General features: G+C 39.4%; 1 protein-coding gene across 7 annotated transcripts in view; it reads left to right on the top strand.

The window, feature by feature from the left end:
* LOC117255209 (voltage-dependent L-type calcium channel subunit beta-4-like) overlaps positions 1-23,113 on the top strand; it is a 28,031-nt gene that overhangs the window by 3,075 nt on the left and 1,843 nt on the right. For 2 of the 7 annotated variants that reach the window (XM_033623871.2, XM_033623872.2), the window contains exons 1-12: positions 3,511-3,993; positions 8,507-8,677; positions 9,304-9,426; positions 9,570-9,697; positions 14,489-14,565; positions 15,035-15,054; positions 17,422-17,502; positions 18,210-18,268; positions 20,367-20,476; positions 20,664-20,815; positions 22,197-22,292; positions 22,619-22,804. In XM_033623871.2, coding sequence (XP_033479762.1) covers positions 3,949-3,993; positions 8,507-8,677; positions 9,304-9,426; positions 9,570-9,697; positions 14,489-14,565; positions 15,035-15,054; positions 17,422-17,502; positions 18,210-18,268; positions 20,367-20,476; positions 20,664-20,815; positions 22,197-22,292; positions 22,619-22,804 — 1,248 coding nt within the window. In that variant the 5' untranslated portion in view covers positions 3,511-3,948. Of the gene's footprint in view, positions 1-3,510; positions 3,994-8,506; positions 8,678-9,303; positions 9,427-9,569; positions 9,698-14,488; positions 14,566-15,034; positions 15,055-17,421; positions 17,503-18,209; positions 18,269-20,366; positions 20,477-20,663; positions 20,816-22,196; positions 22,293-22,572; positions 22,805-23,113 lie in introns of those variants that run through there. The other 5 variants (XM_033623868.2, XM_033623869.2, XM_078165974.1 and 2 more) reach the window with 4 other exon arrangements.

Genomic DNA, 23,113 nt, shown 5'->3' with positions numbered 1-23,113 from the left:
AATGATCAGGCCATGTTACCATAGTAAGTTCATAGACACAGTCACTGACAGTTAACCTTTTGTGCACATTGTTTATGGTTAAAGGCACCCTGTGGAGTTGGTGGCCACTTGCGGCACTGAGCAGCAATGTTTAGATGAGCATAATTCAGAGCTGTATGCATTTTCTATGCGCGTGCATGACTCAAGCACAGAGTGACGTGATGTACACTGCTGGCTGTCGACTGCAGAGGGCAGTAAATTGCTGTCAGTAGAAGGTAGCAAGTGCAAGTAAAGGAGGAGTCAAAGAAGGCTGCAAGCCCAAAGATTTGTCTTACACTGACACATGATTTTTCCTTGATAAGTAGAATTCATTTTACATCAGTGTAGAAAAACATATTGCACATATTTTTCAAATGAAAAACAGGCCCAAAACATATAAAATATGTTGCAGTAGAAGTGAGGTCAAATGCAGATTTGTCTTTTGGTGATCTCTCTGTTTAGATTAGAAAAACATGCTTTTATTATTTCCCTGGCTACTGACGTCACGTACAGTGCTCCAGTGAAGAGACCAAAGAGCGAGACTTTTGCTCTCTGCTTCAGCAAAGTGTAGGCTGTAGTTGGAGTGTGCAATTTTAATAGTGTATGCAATTTAGAGCTGTATTATATAATTTTATTTGTAACATAATAGATATGTATATTGATGTTGACAGGTATTAATGGCCATTTCTTACAGGTTTTTATAAGTAGTATCCAAAGAAGGTGAGTGAAAACCCTCTGGGAAAGGTTTTTGACACGTTTTACTAGATACTAATGGACTTTAATGGGTTCTAGGATGGTTTAGAGCACCATCAAATGGTTGCTGTGGCTTTCTGTTTGATGATGCTTTAATTGTGCTTAATTGCACAAAGGTTTGGAATTTAGTTAGACTCGAATCTGGGTCCCTCTGTTGATTTTGTCACATCTTGTTTCATCATCATCGTTTTCTGCTGTGACATTATGGCTTGAGCTGCTGAGGTCACGTAAGTGTTTTTTCCCCTGGCTACTAATTATATCTAGTATCATTATTTAAGCAACCATCCCTTAAAGTGACATAAGTTATTTATTAATCCTCATTGAGGAATCTTTCCCCTGACATTTGAGAAGCAGTGGGCAGTCTCTAACAACCAACTTCACTTCTGAGACTGGTGCTTTGCTTAAGGGCAACAGCAGGAGTATTCCTGATAACACGAGCTGTCCCTAAGATTTAGCATACAGAAAAGTTAAACATTTACAGCAGGTGTGTGATATAAGCAAACATTACTTTAAAATAAAATGACTGTATTCTGTTTAAGTTAGCCGAAATCATATATTTTCAGAAACAACAACAAACCAGCTATTTGAGATATTAGTGTAAAGTGTAAAGATGACATAGAGTTTAGTCAGTCGTCACATAAATAATCAACAATTTTGATTATCAATGAATACTTTAAAGGTTGATTTCATCTGCAGTCTTTTCTGGGTTTTTCAAAAGAAAAATCATGTAAGTGTACTGTTAGTAAGAGGCAGTAACTTCAGTTAGAGCAGCGAACGCAGATAATAACAAAAATAACTGAAAGGAATAGCTCAAATTTTTTAACATGGATTTTATGAGGAATTTATCCTGAGTCATTGTAGTACCTAGATGGCAGTCAGTTCACCCCAAGTTTGAAGAGGGGCGTGAGGAACTTATGCTGTTATCTGTTCTCTTCAAAGTCACCAGACTCCTTTGACAGAAACAGTAACTTTACCTCACAGAACACAGGAGTTGCTGGTCTACCGCCACCTCAATAGATGAGTATGTTTGTGCTATTTTGTGACTTTTTTGATCAGAACTAACATGGTGCGCGCAGTAGTACTTTGTTTAGCGTCCATGGTTGTTAGCAGGTTAGGGGAATAAAGCCAATTTGGAGGACTGATGACACAGTTGTCTAAGAAGGTTTGACTTAGTCATGTAGTGGCACATTGAGCAGGCTATTGGATTTATATGAAGCAGCATCATCCTGCAGAAACCTACGTCAGGGAGGTAGGTGGGAAACCTTTTTTTAGAAGGGCTTGGAAAATAGAATTTTGACCCTTGAATGTCCAGACTTGATTACGTAAGGCACACTACTGGGAAGCTACAGAATGACATTAAAAAACTGAAAAAATAATGGATCTGTTCTTTAAGGTGCTTACCAAACAAAAATGCCAAAACATTTGCGGCTTCCTTGTCAAATGTGAGAATTTGCTGCTTTTCTCTATTTATTAGTACTGTATAATTGAAGTGTTGGACTGGTAATCTGATTTTTTAAAAAAAGCAATGTGAATGTAACCATGTGATCACACAGTTGTCACATGGTGGTTATTTCACAGGTTTATCCCACTATGTGTAGATGAACTTAAATTTAACTTATTTTAGCCAACAAAATAAAAATAAATAAAGCATTAAGAGGATGTGTCAATACAATACCCTACTATTGGGAAATGAAACATTTATTTGATGATTTTTTATTTAATAAGATATCATCAGTGTCAAATAAAAAAAGGGCGTTGCCTTAATAAAATCCTAACATCAGAAAAGATTTATGATTTAGATTCAGAAGTCTAAAATAATAATAAATAATAAAAAATCTGAATAAATAAATAAAGGTGGGGTGCAGTGGTGGTAGTTTGATTTCAGTATTTCTTAAATCCTGACTATAGTCCTGGACCAAATTTCCCATTTACTTACACTAAATATCCCTAAAACATCAATACGTGTGTACGTGTCGAGATCAAAACATGTAATGCCTGACTTTTGAAATTTTACTTTAGTAGTATGTACATTTTCAATTAATCATCAGTCAAAATGTATTTGTATGGCACCTTTCATACAGGTTAGTGCAGTTCATAGTAGTTCACGATGCATAACAAGCAAAATTAACAGACAATGAAAGGATGTGATGATAGCAGTAGTAATAAAACAAAATGGAATAAAGACTGGACCACAGGACTAGATACATTGGATTAAAAAGAAAAACAAGAATAAATATGATGACAGTGAAATACAATAAAATTGATTTTAAAAGCAATAATGATAGTAATAATGATAATGATAGTAATAACAATTAATAAAATTCCGAAAATAGATTAAAAAGACAAAATTGAACAAAGAGAAATAAAATCAATAAGAAAGATAAAAAAATAATTCTTAATTTTCTTCTCCAGTAGAATTAAACTGCCATATTTTAAATACATCTAATCCAGTGTATAAATTCATTAGGCCTCTTTGTTTCATCAGGACCACACTGAATGTATCATCCTGCTCTCTCTGGAGAATAAATAAGCAGAGTGAGGATGAGCTTTAACAGGGAAATGGAGGATGCTTCTCCCCTCTTTTACTCCTCCATCTCCCTCCCCCGATCCTCGCTACCTCCCTGCACTAAAGAGAAAAAAAAAAAAAAATCAAGGAGAGCGCTCATCCAAGCTGAGTGGACAGCCAGCCAGCCAATCAGCTCCTTGCACATTGGCTCTGTCATCAGGCTTGGATATTGAGGAAGGATCCACTGCTCTGCTGCTGCCGCCGCCGCTGCTGCTGCCGCCACCTCTGCTGCTTGTTGTGTATATGTATATGTGTGTGTCTGTGTGGGTGTGTGCGTGGAAGCCTGATGAAATGAAATGCCAGGATTGGGCTACCTCCAGGGAGAGCCTCTCCAGCCTATAATGTGAGCCAGCCAGCAGCACTGTGAGATCAGGGAGAAGCTGCATCCATCAAACGACGGGCCTCAGGAGGACCGAGCGTGATCCAACGGGAGGGGAGATTTTTAAAAAAAAAAAAAAATTTATTCTTCTCTGCTGTGGAGAGAAGGGATTGTCGTCATCCCCCCATCCATCCTTTTTTTTCTCTGTGGTGCCCCCTCCTTCCTCCTTCGCCTCCACTCTATTTTTTCCCCCTCATTCTTCTAGAGGTGCTCGTTGGAATATCAAACCTCCATGTATGACAATTTGTACCTGCATGGATTTGAAGACTCGGAGGCGGTGAGTGTTTGGATGCGTGTGTGAATCTGCTTTTGCGCTCCCTCGCTGTGTATTTATTGATGGAAGTAGCTCAGCTGTGCACACACACACACACACACACACACACACACACACATAGGAGGCCTTTGATGGGTTAGCCAACGGTACAGCGTAGCGTGATTGTGGGCTATGCTTGGCTGGAAGGGGGTTGGGTGGGTGGGTGTTGGTGGTGTGTGTGAAGGGGGGGGGTGCACATTAGGCAGATGGCTTCTGACGTGTGACATTCACACAGTTATGTATGTATCTCTCTGTATGTGCATGCGATGTGGTTCAGTATATGTGGCTGGTATCTGCCTATAAGCCTGTAAGAACGGACGCCAGGAGACCACCAGTGCCAGGAGGAGCCATTTAGCGTTCATCACACTCTGTACCTCTCAGAGATGGACTGAGCCGTGATTCAAAGAGGAAGATGGAAACATGTTAATCACCCATTTCCTCCCTGAGGCCCTTTATATGGTCACATTCTAATTCCCATGTGTCACATTTCTGCATTTATTCCTTTAAAAAAAATGCAGCCGGGTATTTTTTATCTGACCCTGCGACTGCGTGATGTATAGGCTCTGCTGAGGCTCGGAGAAACATGCATCGTGATGTCATTAAATGGATTGTGATGTTGATGAGTCACATGCTGAAGCTACTCCATTGGATAATAACTCGGATGCTACAGTGCAACCCCAAAGCTTCCACACAGATGCATCAAATGAGGGTCAGAATGAAGGATTTATAAAAATGAAGGCAAAATAATCATGAGAAAAAAATTACATTATTTATTGTTGTATAATTGGAGTCAACACTTCTTATGCTTGCATGTGTGCATGCATATGTAATATCACAAATCGGAATGTGTTGTATTTAAAATTAGACTTTTATAGGCAACTGTAAAAGTAGTAGTTTAGCAATGTACTGTTACATTTCCATAAAACTGGTGGACCGACGTGAGACAGATTAACAAAGAATGGTCAAATTGGAAGCAGCAGAGGCCGAAATGTCCTCGCTTTTAATTCCTTTTACGGTTTAGGGCCCGGACACACCAAGCCAATGGTTGGCTGTTGGCAATCATCCATTGCCCTATTTTTTGCTGTGTCCCGCACCCTTGGCACTAGTCGGCCCTTGTCGGCTGTTTTTCGGCTGATGAAGCATGTTCCCTATCGGTCCATTGGTGAATGAGATCATTCTGATTGGCAGTTCAGCGCAAAAGAAGAGGGCGTGAGATCTAAACAAACTTGTTTTATTAAGTAAGATTAGGATAAGCTCTTCGGCAGAAACGGTTCATAATTGTTTGTGATATTGATTGCTGCCACTCAGTAAATATAATTTGTTCTTTAAACATCATTTTTAAATGAATTAACTGGCTAGCTAGTCTCTTTTTGAATGATGAAAAGAGACAACTGCCGCCTGCTGGTGTGGAGAGCTATTTCCTGTCACGCAGGTGCAGAATGTATGTGCTAGTTAGCCATTAGCTGTAGTCTCTGCGGTGTGTTCAAGTGCAACTTTTTGGCCAAGACATAGGTGATGTGAGACGATGCAACAATCAGCCTTCGTTGCCACTTGTTCTTTGATGTTGGTGTCTGGGCCTTTAAACCATACAAGCATTGAATCCTACAATTCCCATAATGCAGCTTGAGTATCATTTTCCTCGACCATCCATGCCTGGTAGACAACCACATCGTGCAAGACAGAAGACACAATACAACCAGTTTTACAAACTCTAGTCGTACATATCATGACAAGGAGACTGATCTTGATGTGTAAAATTGGTGGAACGCCCCTTTAATAAAAACAGCAGCAGCATCATGAACAGTCCAGCAGAAACATTAGACTGTTAACCTATGGCAGTGATGAATCTGTCACTCTGTGGCACCTTGTTTAATTTTGAAAATTATGCAAAGACCCAGTGCGCTAAATATTTCCTAAAATTAAGACAACATTTAAGCTGCCAAAACGTGCCACTCTGTGATTGGGTGCACACGATCCAGACGAGCAGTGTGCTGAAGTCAGACCTTACTGCTGCTCGCTTGTTAAAAAAAAAAAAAAAAAGTGCTTAGCTGTGATGACTAGCTTGATTGATCTTCTCAAGACTAATGGTCTTCCTTAATTGAATCATCATTAGTGGCTGATTGTTTAGATTAACACAGCAGAAGGAAGCACTTGGTCCAGTCATGTCCCAGCATAAAAAAAAAAAAAAAAAAAAAAAAAAAAGTTGCATTACTGGAATTCTTGCTGTGTGGCAGGATGCCGGACTACTGCAAGTCAAGCATGTCTCAAGGCACTAAAAAATCCCTGACAGTGTGCAAGAAAATGGACAGCGAGGAAACGAAACTAAAATCTAAGCACAAGACGCAAAATACCATTTTTCATGTCCACTGTGGGTGCCTCTCTTGCATCCTTTGTTGGCCAACATTGTGTAGGGTTAATACAGAGATATGTAAAAACTGAATGATAAAAGTCTTGGTTATTTTACAGTTTTGTCATCCTGCTATTCCTGCTTCCATAATGTTACTCATGCTGGATATCATTGATTGTTTAGCCCATTTTTAACTTATATCAGTCTAGACTACAGTGTGCCATCATTTGCAATTTATTTTGATTTAGAAGGCTTTCAAAATTATTTAGATTTATTTATTTATTGTATGGATGGAAAAAAGTTGAGGTAATTGAAAAAGCTTGTAAATCAACTGGTTAACTACTTGTAGCGTTAATGTTAAAAATCCAATTTTCTGGCATCCAACGTCGATTCTGTGATCTGGGGTTTTGCATGTCAATGTCTCGGATCATGGCATTACTTGTGTTGTTGAAAATACTACACAATCTCCAAAAATAGAGCCAAAATTCAAATATTGGCAGGTCAATTTATAGCCTTCTTTATATATCCTATCCTGTCCTACTGTGTGTCTGTTTTGTATGTTCATATCACACCTGCACCTGCTCATCTCAGTGCATGTCGGCTTTGGTTAGCAGGAGGCATCTAAAACCCACCAATTTTTCCCAAGAAAATTAAAAAAAGAATAATAAATTAAAACCTGGGCATAATTTAAAAAGAAAACAAAAACAAAACTGTTAAACATGCTAAGTCAGATAGTGAGATACTAAGTGGAAGGTTTGGCTTAGTATGGCTTAATTTTGCTTTCCAATTTTGACCTACTATATTTTAATTTTCACTTGGTACATGATTTTTACAATTCTCTCTAAAAGACTCCATTGCATGGGCTTGGGATCTTGTGATTGGTGCTCTTTTCTAAACTGTAGCGACAACATAATCAAATGTCATGTAAATTATAGTACACGTGTACTCAGGTATGGGATAATATTACAAATGTGAAAGCTGAGTGGCAGGGGAGTGGAGGCGAATTGGGAGATTGTACTAAAGCATGGTACGAATTAATTGTACCTACTGATAAAAGGAAAACACCCTTACTACTTCATAACTTTGACTTAATATCCTGTAATTCTGACTTGCATGAAGGGAGTGTTTTTTTTTTTTAATCATACATTTTTTGCTTCCCTGGTGGAAATGGTCTTCCATATATCGTGACTAACCAGGACATTGATGTTCACAGACACTTTAGTCTCAGTGATTATGTACAATGTAATGTGTAGAAAATGTGCACAGAGCATGGATACTGTACTGTGGTGTCGGTGTCGCATTTCATGAGAAGAAAAATTTAACATCCTGGTCCAAAAGATGCAGAAATTGGTCCACCCCTTCCTGGGGGCAACAATCAAAGTCGTCACTATCCCGAATTGTCTGGAAGTGTCAGATTGGCTGTGTGTGGTCATACAAACTGCTGACAGCACAGGAATGGAAATTCCACTTTGTCTGAGATGCTCCTGGCAGTCGACTCTTTTCCACATCATCCATTTCACCTGTTCTGCATTCACAGTGCCAAGCCTCCACTCTGGACTTGGCAGCGCAAGTTGATGTGAATCCCAAACTCAGGACAGTCAATGGTCCCATAAAGAAGCTTTTTCTTAAGTGGACCTCATTGTGCTTTTCAGCGCTGGTCCTTTGACTGTTAGTGGGATGAAGCTACAGTGCATGCTCCTTTTATGCTGTTAGAGCCTGTGTGCTTTTGTCTTTTCACAGACAATTTGGGTCATTCTGTCCTCCCTTTTTCTGACTTTAAGTCCTTGATATTGAAACACGTCTCACTGAATTTACCCTAGAAGATGAAGTGCGCTATTGTTAATCTGCATTAGCCTTGATCACACATTTACAGGACTGTAGCCATTTCCTTTTGCTCTAAATGCAGCTTTGCCCACTGTGCTGGTTGGGAAGGTCTTGACTATTTTTAACTGCCTTTAGCAGGGCTCCAGAGACAGACTTCGGTGGTGACCAAATGCTCCCAATACCCCCCACAAGATCCCCTAATCAAGTCTGTATCGCCAGTAATCAAAGATGAAGCAGATCGCAGCATGTGAGTTTTAATCCCAGCTCTACAGTTCCAGTAACCAACTGTGTGATCTCTGTTTGCAGGGCTCAGCTGATTCATATACTAGCAGACCATCAGACTCAGATGTCTCTCTGGAGGAGGAGCGGGAGGTGCAGGCCCAGGTCCAGAGCCAGAGCCCAAGCCAGAGCCAAGGACCGGGACAGAGCCGCCAGGAGAGGGAGCAGCAGGCCGCCATTCAACTGGAGAGAGCCAAGGTGGCCAACCTGTGACACTATATAGCCAAATTCATCTGTGGCTATGTTCATTTACACATACACAGACTAGTATTGGTATTGGTCACCCTGGAGTCAATGTTATTGTGGTCCTTAAAGAGATGCTTTGTAGGATTTTCCTAAAAAAACAACTTAGTGTCGAAAAACACAAATATAGCGAAAGGGATGGGTCAGTTCTACGCCTGCCCAGTTAGCCCAAGCTTATGGTTTAACAGTCCCAAAAAACACAGAAATAACTCGACCGTGTCATTAAACCCATTAATATGTTAAGTAATGTTAGCCGTATGATGCTAACAGTTCGTCTCATGATAAACAGAGAGAGAGCGACAGATTTAGCCATTTTAAATATTAGAAAAATATATAAAAGTCATGTTTACACGTGCAAGATTGGATGGCGATTACATATTAAATCAATACTGACATCCAAATGGAGTGCTTGAGTATTCAAGCACTCATGCCTCATCCCTAATAGCTAGGCAAAACGAGAGTGAATCTGGGGCTGGCTTTGAGTTCTGCATAATTTTGGACAATTCGTGCATAGTATACCTCTGATTAGGTGCATAATTGTATTTTCTATCACTCACTAAGTGTGTGTTTCTGTCCTCCAGACTAAACCTGTGGCATTTGCAGTAAGGACCAACGTCAGCTATTGTGGCGCACTGGATGAGGATGTTCCAGTACCAGCCACAGCCATCTCCTTTGATGCCAAGGATTTCCTCCACATAAAAGAGGTACATGTACACTTTTTATAAATATGAAACCTACTCTATATGCTGCTGTGATTATTTTTTTGACACATAAATCTGGGAATTCACTGATTTAAAAGATTTTTCTTGTGTTTTTATTCCTCCATTCTTTATGTTATGGTGTTCAGAAGTTCAACAATGACTGGTGGATCGGTCGGTTAGTGAAAGAGGGCTGTGAGATTGGCTTCATCCCCAGCCCTCTGAAGCTCGAGAACATCCGGCTCCAGCAGGAGCAAAAGAGAGGACGAGTCCAAGGGTAAGTAACAGAAAAACACCCTTGTCTCAGTTTGTCTTAGAAATTAAGTATTTTATGGTCACACTTAACTGCTGTGATAAACACACACACAAAAAAAGACTATAAGCTGCTGTGTTTTATTCTTTAAAATATTTGGTAATATCATGTACTGACAGTACAACAAACTGTGTATACAAGCTTTGTAAGAATCAGTGAAAGGAAGGAAATAATTAGTTTGTCTTTTCCATGGAAAAGAGACACATTTTTACTTTGCTTGCTTATGAGCAGCTCTTAAATAGCAGCTGAACAGCTCGCTGGCTGAAGTGACCGTCTGTGACCCCCTGCAGTTGGTCAAAAATAACATCCAACCATTCCTTTCATTGCCTTTATTTTCATCTCCATGCTGAAGCTTTATGTTTTACATTTCTGTTCAAACAACTTTTGATTTTATGCTTTGCTCATTACTGTAGCTTTTGGTACCACAGTTTAACCTCCACCTTATCACATTACCTTCTCTTGTGATGCTTGTCATGTGACTCCATGGGTGTTGACTTCTGTTTTCACTGTCCGATTGAGAAAACAGAAACATGCCACTACTAGTGTGGTGCAAGAATCCGTCTTAAAACCCAGAAATGAGTTGGCATTTTGCACTCCCAGTTCCTGCGTCGTGAGGTCAATGAGTTTTGGTTAGATGCCTGAAATAAGGTCTTTGGTTAACACAAGCTTAAGAGACTTTCATGTTTCGTTCTATGACATAAAATACATCAGTAAATATGTCACTTTTGAACTTTAAAGCTTTTATGTGTCTTAAAAAATGTGGTTGCTAACAAGTAGCTAAAGGAGACTACAAAACGTCATCATGCCAAACATGGCTTTACAGCCTCATTGTGGTGACATCATTGATGTCATGCGACTGCGGTGTCATTTGTTTGTAGACTAACTTAAGCTTTTTACTTCTGGCGATTGCGTTTACGCTTCAAAAATCATAAAAGTGGCGTTCATTCGTGAAGATTATTTTTGTTGAACAAGATGTGTAGGTATCATAAATGTTTGTTTGCCACAGATCTTATTTTCTGCAATAATCCAAAATCCAATGCAAAAATCCTGTAGGCGTTTTTCCGAGGAAATCCGAGGATGCTAACTTCCGTGTCAGCCTGCAGAAAAAGGTCATCCTTGCAGCACTCTATTGGTTGATTTGGTACAGGGCCTTAGCTACCACTGGGCACACTGAGGTCATTTCCTCAGTATTGTTTTCTGACAGTTTGGACATTTTAATGACTTAAAGTGAAGTTTATATTTTACAGTATTACCAAAGTTTTTTTTCCTTTGAGACAAGCTGACGTCAGCTCGTGATGGATTTCCTTACATGGTCAACTGCTCCAGGCATGCGACTGCAAGAATTGACATTACAAACACTTCTACATGTAGCTACATGCTAACGTCAGGAAAACATTTAATCTTGGTTGCCGATATTGTTAATTTCTCCCCAATTTCGGATCATAATCTTGCTGGAAGATGGCCAGTTGTGTTTAGAAGCATTAGTTGGTAGTTTTTGAGGTAGAATGTAATGTGATACTTTGTTAAGTTATTCCCTGGCTACGAAGACGATGCGATAGTGCAGAGGCCCACTAGATGGAGGGGGGGCTTAAGAGACAGGTGCTTTAGACTGAGGGTGAAGACAGTTATTCCAACACAGACAATATGAGGAAAATAAAGTGTTTTTGAACATTAAAGCATATAAACGTGTTTAGTAGAACCCCACAGTACAAGTATGAACCAAAAATTGACCATAAGAGGTCCCCTTTAAATCTAAACAAACAAACTTTGACACTTTAAAAAAGGACTTTCAGACTATTACTGTATGGGCAGGATTATTATTGATGAGAGATAAAATTTACAAAAACTAACCTTGAACTAGAGCTTAAACAATTAGGCAATTCATCTTCAACTATTTTGACAATTAATTCATTTGCCAATCTTTTTTTCTATTTTCTGACATTTTATAGACATTTTTACACATTTTCATGAAGAGCAAACACTATGGAAGCTCTATTCTGTTGTCACAGTCACAGTCAGTGTCTGTCCCTGCAGCTCCTGAGCAAACCTGAGTTACACTGATATAGACAAAAAAAATTATTCAGATGCAGTAACAGAATCTGTCCAATAACTCATTGGTAAAAGCTTGTAAGCTGTTAGGTTCTGTTAATCTCTATAATTTATTTTGAATTTTACTTCAACCCAGGTCTGCTCATGCCGACTGTACCAGTGTAACAGTTTCAGTAGCTGTAATTAGCGGTCCTATCAGTGTCCTAGTCTGTGTGTGTGTGTGTGTGTGTGTGTGTGTGTGTGTGTATGTGTAATGTGTGTTGAAGGTTCTGTCATCCAGAGTTTGTACAGTAACTCACGTGCTCTTCCCCGAGTCTTGTTATAGAGTTAAACACTGATCTTACCAGACTGGAGGGCTTCAGCGCTTCATTTACTAGCTTGGCTTCTGTGGCGTTTTGTCACCAAGCCTCACAGACGAGGAGAGCCATTTGAACCCCATTAACGAGGACTACATTTTCACTTTAACTGGAAAACAGTAGTCCGACAGTATGCGAGGTGTGCTGCCTTCCAGAGATGTTTGGAAGTCTGAAATTAAAAATGATAATAATGGAAAAGCCCCTTGAGATAGAATTTGAAGTTACAGCTGAAAAGGTAAAATGGTAAATGATAAACTGAAATGAGTAAATGCAAAAGGGAGTGGGAGAAACAAACATCACTCAGATACCAGCTGTCTTTGTTTGTTTTCTGTTTGTTTTTGTTGTTGTTCTTTGTATATATTTTTTATATACATTTATTTATGTTTACTCACACTGCTGCATAAAATACTTGTTTTTACTATATTTTGCACTTGTATGTTACTTTTAATTTTTTGGTTTTATTTTCTCCAGTTTTTTTCTGTGTGTGAAATGATCCTGTTACCCATCATGGAAACAGAAGAAGGAAAAGTCATCCAAATACAGCCAGTAGGGGTTGAGAAAACCACATTTTCTGCTCATAGTCAAGCCCCAAGCAGTTTCACCCATTACTGATGTACTCAGTATTGATTGCAAGTGCTGTATTAAAAAACGTAGCCCCCACCTCTGCCCTACTTACTGATGTTTTAGCTCGCTAATGCTTTAGGTTGTTTAGGAGCAAGCATTACTTACATAGCCAACACATTATTTCATGTCACACATCACCCAGGACATCTCTGCAGCTTGACAAAATTTAATTCAAAAGGGTATTTTAACACACGTTTAGCCTTTATCAAGTAATGCTCCTCCTGCGATTTGAAAATTACGGTCAGCCATGTTGCGATTTTGATAAAAATCATACAAACATCGGTTATGTGCAGCTGTAAAACATCAGTTGAAACAATGAATATCCTCATATTGGGGAAGTGACCAAAGTCAAAAGTGATTATGGATTTATTTTAGTAGAATTTGACAAAAAATGACTGGAGCCCTGTTAATGAAGTTCATACTGTTTTTGTCCTTGCTAATAGCTCTGCTTGAGAGCTCAGCTGTCGGCCTTAGTTGCTGCACGGGGAGCACATTTTACATCATCCAAATAAAAAACCTCTGGATTATGGTCCTCTGTAACTGTAACTGATCAGCTGTGAATTTCAGACTTCCAACTTCTGTATGGAACTCAGTCTTACATACATTTGGCCTTTTCACCGCATGCTGCTCACATTCTCTCATCCTGTGTAAAGCCAGCCCAGGTCTCAGTCATAATTACTCTTTAATTACAGATGAAAAGTCTTCATAGGTCGTCAGTATTACTGTAAATATATCATAACTTTTATGACCATGGTCTGCTGACATCAGTGGATTTACTGCCTGTGTTGAAACCCTTTGTGATGCCAAGTAGAAGATGTTATCACCCTAAAAAATTGTCATTGTAATAATTAAAGGCCTTTCCACACCGGGGGCGTTATATTTGTACATTAATCGGCTATATTTCTTCAAACTGTTGTTTTTGTCATGATGCTTTCATGTAGAATTCAACTATTACGTGGCAAAAAAGGGAACGTAATTTTTCAGAACGAGGTCCATTTTTTGGAGCGTACGCACTGTGAATCAAGACATCAACCACTCATGTTGTGCGTATTTATGAGGATTATAAAACTACACTGAGGCTCCATAGCGTAGTCCAAACCAAAACGGCAAACTTAATTACTCCTGTCAGCCTCGACAAAAGCAGCACATTAAAAAGAAACTTAGTAAAATAGCTGACAGACGTTTCGGCTGTACAACAACTTACCTCAGACAGACTGCCAGACGCTGTGCTGGGTCAATAGGATCCCAGAAGCCGTTGGAAATTCGCATCACTGCCGGCAAATCTATTTGCATCAAAATCCTTTTATTGAAAAAGCACAACTGGTGCAAATTTACATCGCTACTGGTATGAATAGCTTTGATGGGAAATATTCGCAATGCGGTTTTGTGTGGTTTAATTGTCACACCCTCAGTGTGTAAAGGCCTTTAGACGTGAACAGTTTGCAGCTGATAGCTCATATTTACTGTCAATCTGGCACAATTTGAGCGCACCACTTTTTTATTTTTTTTTTTTTTACTTTCTGTGCTCTTGTAAACCCTGCAACATAAAATTATCATTAAACAATATTTTTCTTCCACATTTCCTCTGCAGTCTCAGTTTAAGTCTTGGCTATTTTATTTTATTTTAGGGTTTTTTTTTTTTTGTTTTTGTTTTTTTTTTTTACATTTTCCACATTAATACCACGGTATGTTTCTGTCTTTCTTTATCCCCTCTTGTCTTTTTCAGTAAGTCTGGAGGGAACTCTTCTTCAAGTGTAGAGGATGAGGTATCTGCCTCGATCCGACCCCTCATATCCTCGGCAGGTGAGGACATCGGACAGGGGGAGAGGGCTGTTAATGGCCAGCTGCCAGCTTAGAGCCAAGCTTCCTGAGCCACAACAACATAGAGAGAATAAGACTCTAAAGCCTTCCCATGTCTCTGCATAGAGAATAAGTTCACTGCGTAGAGTTGCTGGTACATTTTCCCATGATCCTCCTCTTCCTCCAGTTGAGGACTGCAGGCGTTCTGAGACTGGGGCTTACCACAGTGTGAACCCAACGACAAGACTATGAACCCCCCCTGAACTGCACTCATGTGACTTTGTGAATATAACCTTAGGACAATAGAAATACTTTTTATATTTGTTTATAATGCCGGTTGTTAGGTTTCATTTGCTGTGATGAAAAATTGCTTATATGAAGCATGTTTGAATGTTTCTGAGATATTATGGTGATGCCTCCTCTAGCAGCAGCTACTGACGACACTGTCACTGTCTTCTCTCCCCTCCTGCAGGAAAGCAGAAACAGAAAGTGGTAAGTTGGTGACGGTAAAACCCACTCATTTACCATCCTCTAGACTCTTGTTGCTGCCGCCATTATGAAATGACAGGAACCAGTAGCACTGGCAGAAAGTTGCAACTTCATGTCATGTCCTTGGGCACGTAATACTTCAGCCCTACTGAAGTATACAACGCCAAGTCATCACCATTCCTGTGATGCCAAAGTATTGTAGCGCTTGTGTTTATAAGTGTTTATAACTGCAACTTCCTTTTTTTTGTTAAAGTTTTGGGGGAAAGCAGTACATGTTTTTGAAGTTGCTTGATACATCCATTATATCAGATGGTGTTTTTCAGCCCAAGTGTAGAACATATAAGAAAGAAATGCAATATTAACATGCTGTCATCAAACTCAGCAAAAAAGCAGATAAGTGTTTTTCCCAAAATGTCAAACTCTCTCTTTTAAATCAGAGGAAACCTTATTAAATATAAACAAGACTGAGGGGCAAATTCAAAAAGAATGGAGCGGCTGCTGGAAGCGCCATGATTTTTGCATCACGTGCAGCCAACATCTGCCATGTCTGATTCACAAAAGATTTCGCGCAAACACGGCCATAAAGTTCTGCAGCTGAGTGAAGTTTGCCCCTTTTTTTGCATCTGATTGCAGTTATCCAAGTGGCAAAGTATAAATGTTGTCTTTATGCCAAGAACACAAGAACAATTACAAGTTGCAGAGGCATTCCTCAAAACTTCAGGCAAAGAATTTTTCAGCGCAGTTAGGGGAGTTTTTCACCCTTTGTGGGTGCTTTGAAAAGACTTCATGGATACAAAAGCCACAAAATCCTTTTGAGAATTCCCCATTGAGAGTTTAGGGCAAAGGTGTGCTGGACAGAACAACCAACACACTGAGATATTTGCTGTTATTTAAGCCATGCCAGCAGTGAGACTAAAAGTATGTGTCCTGAGGATGATGCTAGAAGAAAGGCCATGGAGTCCTAAAAATCAAAATGGATTACCCCCATAGAAGAATTCATGACGGTGAAGGTACCGTCAGCCACTATGGAAGCAAGAAACGCAATTAAATACCTAATTGTGAAATGAAATATTATACATACGGAATATTTAATGGTGAACCTGAAATACCAGTCAGTTTACAGTATAATAGTATTGCACTCATAAAAACATCCCTCTGAATTTATGTGGTTTGAATTTACAGATATAGCTGTCCAATAATAATAGTAATAAATATTTAAGTTGCTTACTAATTTGGCCATTTTTTGGATCTAAAAATTGAAGTCAATACAAAAAAAAATCAAGTTGCTGTAATTGGAGTGGTAAAATTCAAGATGAAAACTTAATTAATCATTAGTTATTACCTCAAACCACTATTGCCCAAAAGTCATGCATTTTATTTTAATAATTTGCAGTCCATTTCAATACTTCCGCTTTCAGTACTTACAATTAATATATTCCAAGAAAACTGCATCAAACTGCACCCCCCTAACAAGCATCTGTCAAGTTAGGGATATCCCGTAGAAGGGTACTGGTCGCATGGCAACCAGCGGCACCTCACGAGTGTTGCAGGAATCTGTTAGTTAAAGTTAGAAATTTTGGTGGAGAGCTCACAACTGCCCTTTCACTGTGTGGCCCTTAATCATATGCTTAATTTACCTAAATCGTAGAAATGCCTACTATAAATTCCAAACAATAATTACATTAATACAGACAAAGTAAAATATTCCATTATTATTTTAATTTGTTGTTTCAACATTAATATTTAGTTGTGATTAAAATTCACAACTTGGTGCTCAGTTACATAGCCAGTCCAGGGTGTAACTACATAACATCCAGTAAAATGTAGTGTTACCACTTTGGCATGGTGTCGTGCTGCTACTTCTTATCGTGATACTTGCTCTGGTATTGTGTTAATTGGTTAGACTGTAGTTTTGTGACTATTTTGCAACATCAGAGTAGCCATCATATCCATTCATCAATGTAGTAAATGATAAAAAAATGTATTAATCTGTCAAAATGTAATAACGTGTCCTTTTAAATATGTCAAAATATGTTAATTAAGTCACGTATAATGTATAAAGTATATGTGCTGCATTATCAGGAAAAATATTTAAGTTAAAACATTTTCACATTTTGCAGAAATGAATTGCATCAATTCATTTTTGCCGTTTTATTTACATTACATTTTGACAAGTTAGATTATCATTTGCTACTCGCCTCAACATGGCAGTGCACCATGTAACACATGTGATTGTAGTTCAAGGTCAGCTGACTCAGCAGCCCATTGCAGCTGTCTGCTCTGAATATTTTGGTTCAAAGTTATTTTTGGTCCATTGTCTTGTTTGTGATGAATCGACTGCTGCTGATTAAAGTGTGTTTGCGTTAACAGACAGAGCACATCCCCCCGTATGACGTGGTTCCCTCCATGAGGCCTGTAGTGCTGGTAGGACCCTCGCTCAAGGGTTATGAGGTGAGCTGCCAATCCTTATGGTTGGTTAGAAAAACAGAAGTGTCCTTTTACTTTTTGTCTCTGATTTGTTGTCCAAACACTATAAATAGCTCTGATTCAGCGCCACTGAATGACACCCAGAAAACAGAGATTATTACATGCGATGTTTACCAGTGCAAAAAGGACAAGATTACTGAAAGGAGATGAGTCCTGCTCGTCTTTCCCTGAGTCCCCCAAAATAGCTCGCTGTTGGCGCAGTTAATTGTGAGTGTGTCAGCGCCTACGTAACATTCAGATTGCAGCCAGACTAACGAGGAGACTAAGAGGTCAGAGGAAAATATGTTTTGTAATTGGCAGATTTTGGCCCTTTACTGTCTCATTGCTTCCTCTACTGTTGTAATGTACCAAATAATGGGGACAGCATCCAGCACTGTAATTGTCATGGTGTACACAGATGATGAGGGGAGTACAAGAGCTATTAATAGTCATTGGAGGAGGCTTAGAAAAACTGATGCCGACTGGTTAGATTTAGGATTTTTAAAGACATGGACTGTGGAAGAGGGACTTAAACTCAGTATCAAAGTAGTTAGGTTGTGGGCTTTTAAACCAAAATAATAAATTAAGGGATGTTCCATAGAGCTGAGGGGAACCCAATAACTACGCAGGTAACAAAGACCAACTCTTTTTCTTTTGCTTCTTTTGCCAAACTCTCCTTTTTTTCTTTGCAGGTTACAGACATGATGCAGAAGGCACTGTTTGACTTCCTCAAGCACAGATTCGATGGCAGGTAAGATAAATGTGATTCTGTGTGATAGTTTGGCAAATATATTTGTCATATTTTTACCACAAAATTTCCCAGAATTATGAACCTCAACACAAATTACAACCACTTAAGAACGTAGACTGTATAAAAATAATAACTGTAGCCACTTTGACGTCACCTGTTTGTTTGTGGACTCCTGTTTTAAAGCCTTGAGTTTGGTATTTTGGCCGTCGCTATCAGTTTTTTAGAGCCAGAGGTGACTCAAGGTGACCGTATTTGGATGAGAGGGTGGAGCTGTGGAGGAGCAAAGGGTGGATGTGACTCGTAGACTGTGGTGACGCCTCGCAGGTGGTCAAAGCGTCACTCAAAGCAGCCACACCCTCAATTATGTGTAGCTCTAAGCCTTATTGAAATTTAAATGGTTGACTTAAAAAAAAGTTAGGAGAGAAGATTAACCTAGCTAACTGCTAACATAAGCTAATGTAGAAGATAAAATGAACATAGCTGACTGCTAGTTAACATTAATAGCTGCTATCGATTAATTCAGGGTTCCCTCAGTCATGGAAAACCTGGAAAAGTCATGGAATTTCACAATCACATTTTCCAGGACTGGAAAAGTCATTGAGTTTTGTTGTGTGTAATTAAACTATTACAGTCATCTTACGTAATCTTACATGTCTAACATTGTACAAATGTATTTTCTGAAGCTGTCGACGTAATGTAGCTCTGATATGCATTGTGTGACAGTGTTTAGTTTACCATCACATTTGTTTCTTCATTTTCTCCCTGAGTTCTGTCTCTTCATCCATGTATGCCAGCTAGCTAAAATTATGTTTGAAAAGAGTTTGATTCTGATACGTTTCAAAAATGCTGAGCCAGTAGGGCATTTTTTTATTTATTATTATGGGTCCTTGAAAAGTCATGGAAAAGTTTTGACTCGTTTTTGGAGCCAGCCCCAAGTGGCCATTAGAGGAACTGCAGTTTTTGGCACTTTCAGCCCACAGAAATATATATATATATATATATATTTATATATATATATATGTATTGGCAGGTTTAGAAAAGAGCAAGAGACTACAATATTTTTATAGGGGGCAACCTCCAGGTCTGAAAACTGAGGCCAAATGCACAAGTGCCCTAAACCTAGGGCTGCTCGATTAATGGAATTTTAATCTAGATTACGATTTGGGCTTTTACAACAAACAAAATAATCAACATAAAATGATTATGCGCTTCTTGTCAGTTTACTCCCATTGTCTTGTATTGCAAATCAAATGCACCTGGAAGCCGAGCGAGAGACGTTGGTCTGTGTGTATGTGTGTGTGTGTGTATGTGTGTGCACATCAGGGCCGAACTCCGCCGTGCGCAATACAGAGAGCAGAGGAGAATTGTAATGCATAATTGTTTGCGTAATCGTGATTTCCATTTTGACCAAAATAATCATGATTATGATTTTTTCCATAATCGAGCAGCCCTACCTAAACCTGCATTCTTTTATTGGTCAGCAGGGGGCACCAACTGGTCTGATAATATACAAGTCTGTGAGAAAATGGCCCTACTTCTCACTTGATTTAATACTTCAGTGAACATGTTCCTATTGAGATTATGGCCTCAGTTGCTAGTTTCAAGACTTCTTCAACACAGCATGTTTATTTTGTAAATTATGATCCCATTTTGAGTACAAAAGACAATAAAGCGTCATAAGTTTAAGGGTGTGGCCACACTGTGGTTGACAAGTTGCTACCACAGCAACCTGCCAATCATGATAGAAGTGAAGCAAGGAGTATCCTTGCAGCGGCACCATCTTGTCCAAATGTTGTCACTTTTGTCACAGTGGCTACGTCCACTTTTTTTATACAGTCTATGGTATTTATTCAACATGAAGATGAAAGTTATGGGAAAACCATTTCATTATACAGCAATATTTCAAGAAATTATGGACAAAATATTGGCCAATCACCAGGAAATACTTTAGGTTTGTAGACTACTTGACAGCATTTATTTTGTTCGTAAGTTGGACAAAATATATTTTCTCTGCACACCACTGAGAATCCATCTTATTCATCTTAGCAAATCTGTTTTTAGGTATGAACATGCTTAATATCTCTCACCATTTTTACAGGATATCTATCACACGAGTCACGGCAGATATATCATTAGCCAAGAGGTCTGTTCTCAACAACCCCAGTAAGAGGGCCATCATTGAAAGATCCAACACTCGCTCCAGCTTAGGTAAGAAACTTTAGTCTGCTTCAAATGAAAAAGTACTTCTTTTCTACATCATTGGCACATGTAGAACTTAAAAATGTGGACTGGAATTAAAAAAACAGTTTTGATAATGGTCAGTGGGTGAGTTATTTCCATTGTTTACACAAGACTGTGCAAATGTCATAATTTGTATTGTATCTTGTCTCATCAGCTGAGGTGCAAAGTGAGATTGAGAGGATCTTTGAGTTGGCCCGCTCCTTGCAGCTGGTTGTGCTGGACGCTGACACCATCAACCACCCAGCCCAGCTCCTCAAGACCTCACTGGCCCCCATAATTGTTCATGTTAAAGTCTCCTCGCCAAAGGTACTGAGTGTGGGGAGGACACAGCCAAACATGAAGAACACACCTCAGATCAGTTTAAGGCTACATCCGCACTAATACTGTCATTGTGATATGCCTAACTATTGCAAAGTTTACGTGTAGCACCTACAGTACTCCGGCGTTTTGGAACCCTTAAACAAAGACATTTAAAAGCGCTGCTGACCCCATTGGCACACACACGCCCAGTGTACATGAATAGGCGTGTTAGTTCAAAATAAACACATATTAATGTGGATGTAGCGTAACTCTCTGTGACAAGCTCAGAAGCTGGTTCACCTGAAAGGGATTTTTGATGGTAAATACAAACTCAGCAGCTGGTTCTATTTAGTCTTTATCTAGTAACATCTGTTTTTATTTTCTGGGTTACAAAGGCTAATCACAATGTCAGTCCTGGACGAAACAAACCGTAGCATAAGAAAATTAAGCATGTGATATAATCTCCACAGCGACTGTCCCACAGAGTCATTCAGTCGGTGGAGACAAACAACCAGAACACCTAGACATGTTAAAGGTAATGGTCTTCATAGGCTGATATTTATTCTTCACTGGTGTAGCAGCTCAGCACGAGCACAATGTTGCCAACAAAACCAGCATGAAATACTGTTCTTTAAAGCCACTGACTAACATGCAAGGCTTTTTAATTTAGACTGCACCATGGCACCTTTGCATGGAAGAGTACATCTCCTGCACTTCTTCCCTCTACACTGTGACTACAGCAGTGACCAGAGCAGACAGAGAATGTCCCAAATACTCCCACAGATCAGTAAAGATGTGTCTTTAAAGTTTGATTGAAACGGTGCACTTTATTGCAGTCACAACCTGGTCAGGTGACTCTCACACTTGTTTAACACCACACCTCTCCTAGCATGCAGAATGCTCTTTTTACGACAGCTGACCAGGACGACTGACCAGTCTACAGATTAAGGACAGGATTTAAGAAGTATTAAAAGTAGTCAAATCACATTAAACATTTCAGTTTTGGGCCCAAATGCACTAAAGTAGGCAGTAAATGATTAAATGGGTAATCAATCAGTTCACTTTATTTCCAACCTACAGTCCATAAAAGATAAAGATAATAAAACATAATAGACGTGTAAAACGTTCCTTTTTTCTGCCTCTATATTTATGCTAACAAACATAGCATCATTAAATCTCTGCACACACAGTACAGTCCTCAGTTGTTTTATGTGTCACTCTGAAAAAATGTTTCTCGTTGCACATGATGAACTAGAATCCCTTCATTTGTGCACTCATGGTGTGATGAGGAGAGTACCGGGTGACCTGAAACGAGTGTACCCAGTGCTTCGATCCTTTTGGTTCAGTGTAACTGGAGCATCATGTGCTGTCCCACCCTGTCGTCCAGGTTCTGCAGAGGCTAGTCAAGTCCAGAGGGAAGTCCCAGAGCAAACACCTGAATGTGCAGCTTGTGGCAGCTGACAAATTGGCCCAGTGTCCTCCGGTAAGTGTCCATTATATACTGTGTTTGTGTACTTGTTGTTCTCCTACTTTAACTATTTTTTATATGTTTAAAAATGAAGTTGTTTCAACCAATCACAGCAGGTTTCTGGTATTTAGTCCAACCAATCAGCTCCAAAATCTTCACATTATATGTTTCCACTATGTAAACATGTACAATACTGCTATTATGCAACAACAGTCTTTCCACAGTGAGACAACAGGACCTCACATATTTCAGTGTCAGTGTGGAGATCATTCACGTTTCATCTCATTTCCATCAGTAGCTCCATCCCTGCCTTCCTCCCTCTGACCATCTGCCGCTAACAGGAAATGTTTGACATCATCCTGGACGAGAACCAGCTGGAGGATGCCTGTGAGCATCTCGCCGAATACCTCGAGGCCTACTGGAAAGCAACCCATACCTCGATGGCAACGCCCCTGAACCCCCTGCTGGGACGCAACCTGGGTCCCACCACCCTCACCCCCTACCCCACCAGCATCTCTGGACTGCAGGTACACATTCAGTCAGCCCATGGCCCCCTAGGGGATGTTTAGGGTATTGTTTTCATTTGTTGTTTATCTGTGCTGAGTTTCCTATGCAAAACATGTTCTGGCTTTGCTGTTAGGTATATCCTCAAATGTAAGGAACACTGACTGCTTTGGATATTTTCAATTTCATGGTAATTTTATGAATTTTACTTTTTGCTTTTTTGCCATTTTCCCATTTTCTTCCTGGTTGTGCTTCTTGTAGTCTCAGTATGTGTGTCAGTTTCTCCATTGGAAAGATTTCTCCCACGAATTGTCAGCCATTGGTCCTTCGTA

This window comes from Epinephelus lanceolatus, chromosome 24, assembly GCF_041903045.1.
Source record: "Epinephelus lanceolatus isolate andai-2023 chromosome 24, ASM4190304v1, whole genome shotgun sequence".
Classification (NCBI taxonomy): domain Eukaryota; kingdom Metazoa; phylum Chordata; class Actinopteri; order Perciformes; family Serranidae; genus Epinephelus; species Epinephelus lanceolatus.
The sequence above is the reverse complement of the archived record's forward strand: the minus strand, read 5'-3'. Positions and strand labels throughout refer to the sequence as shown.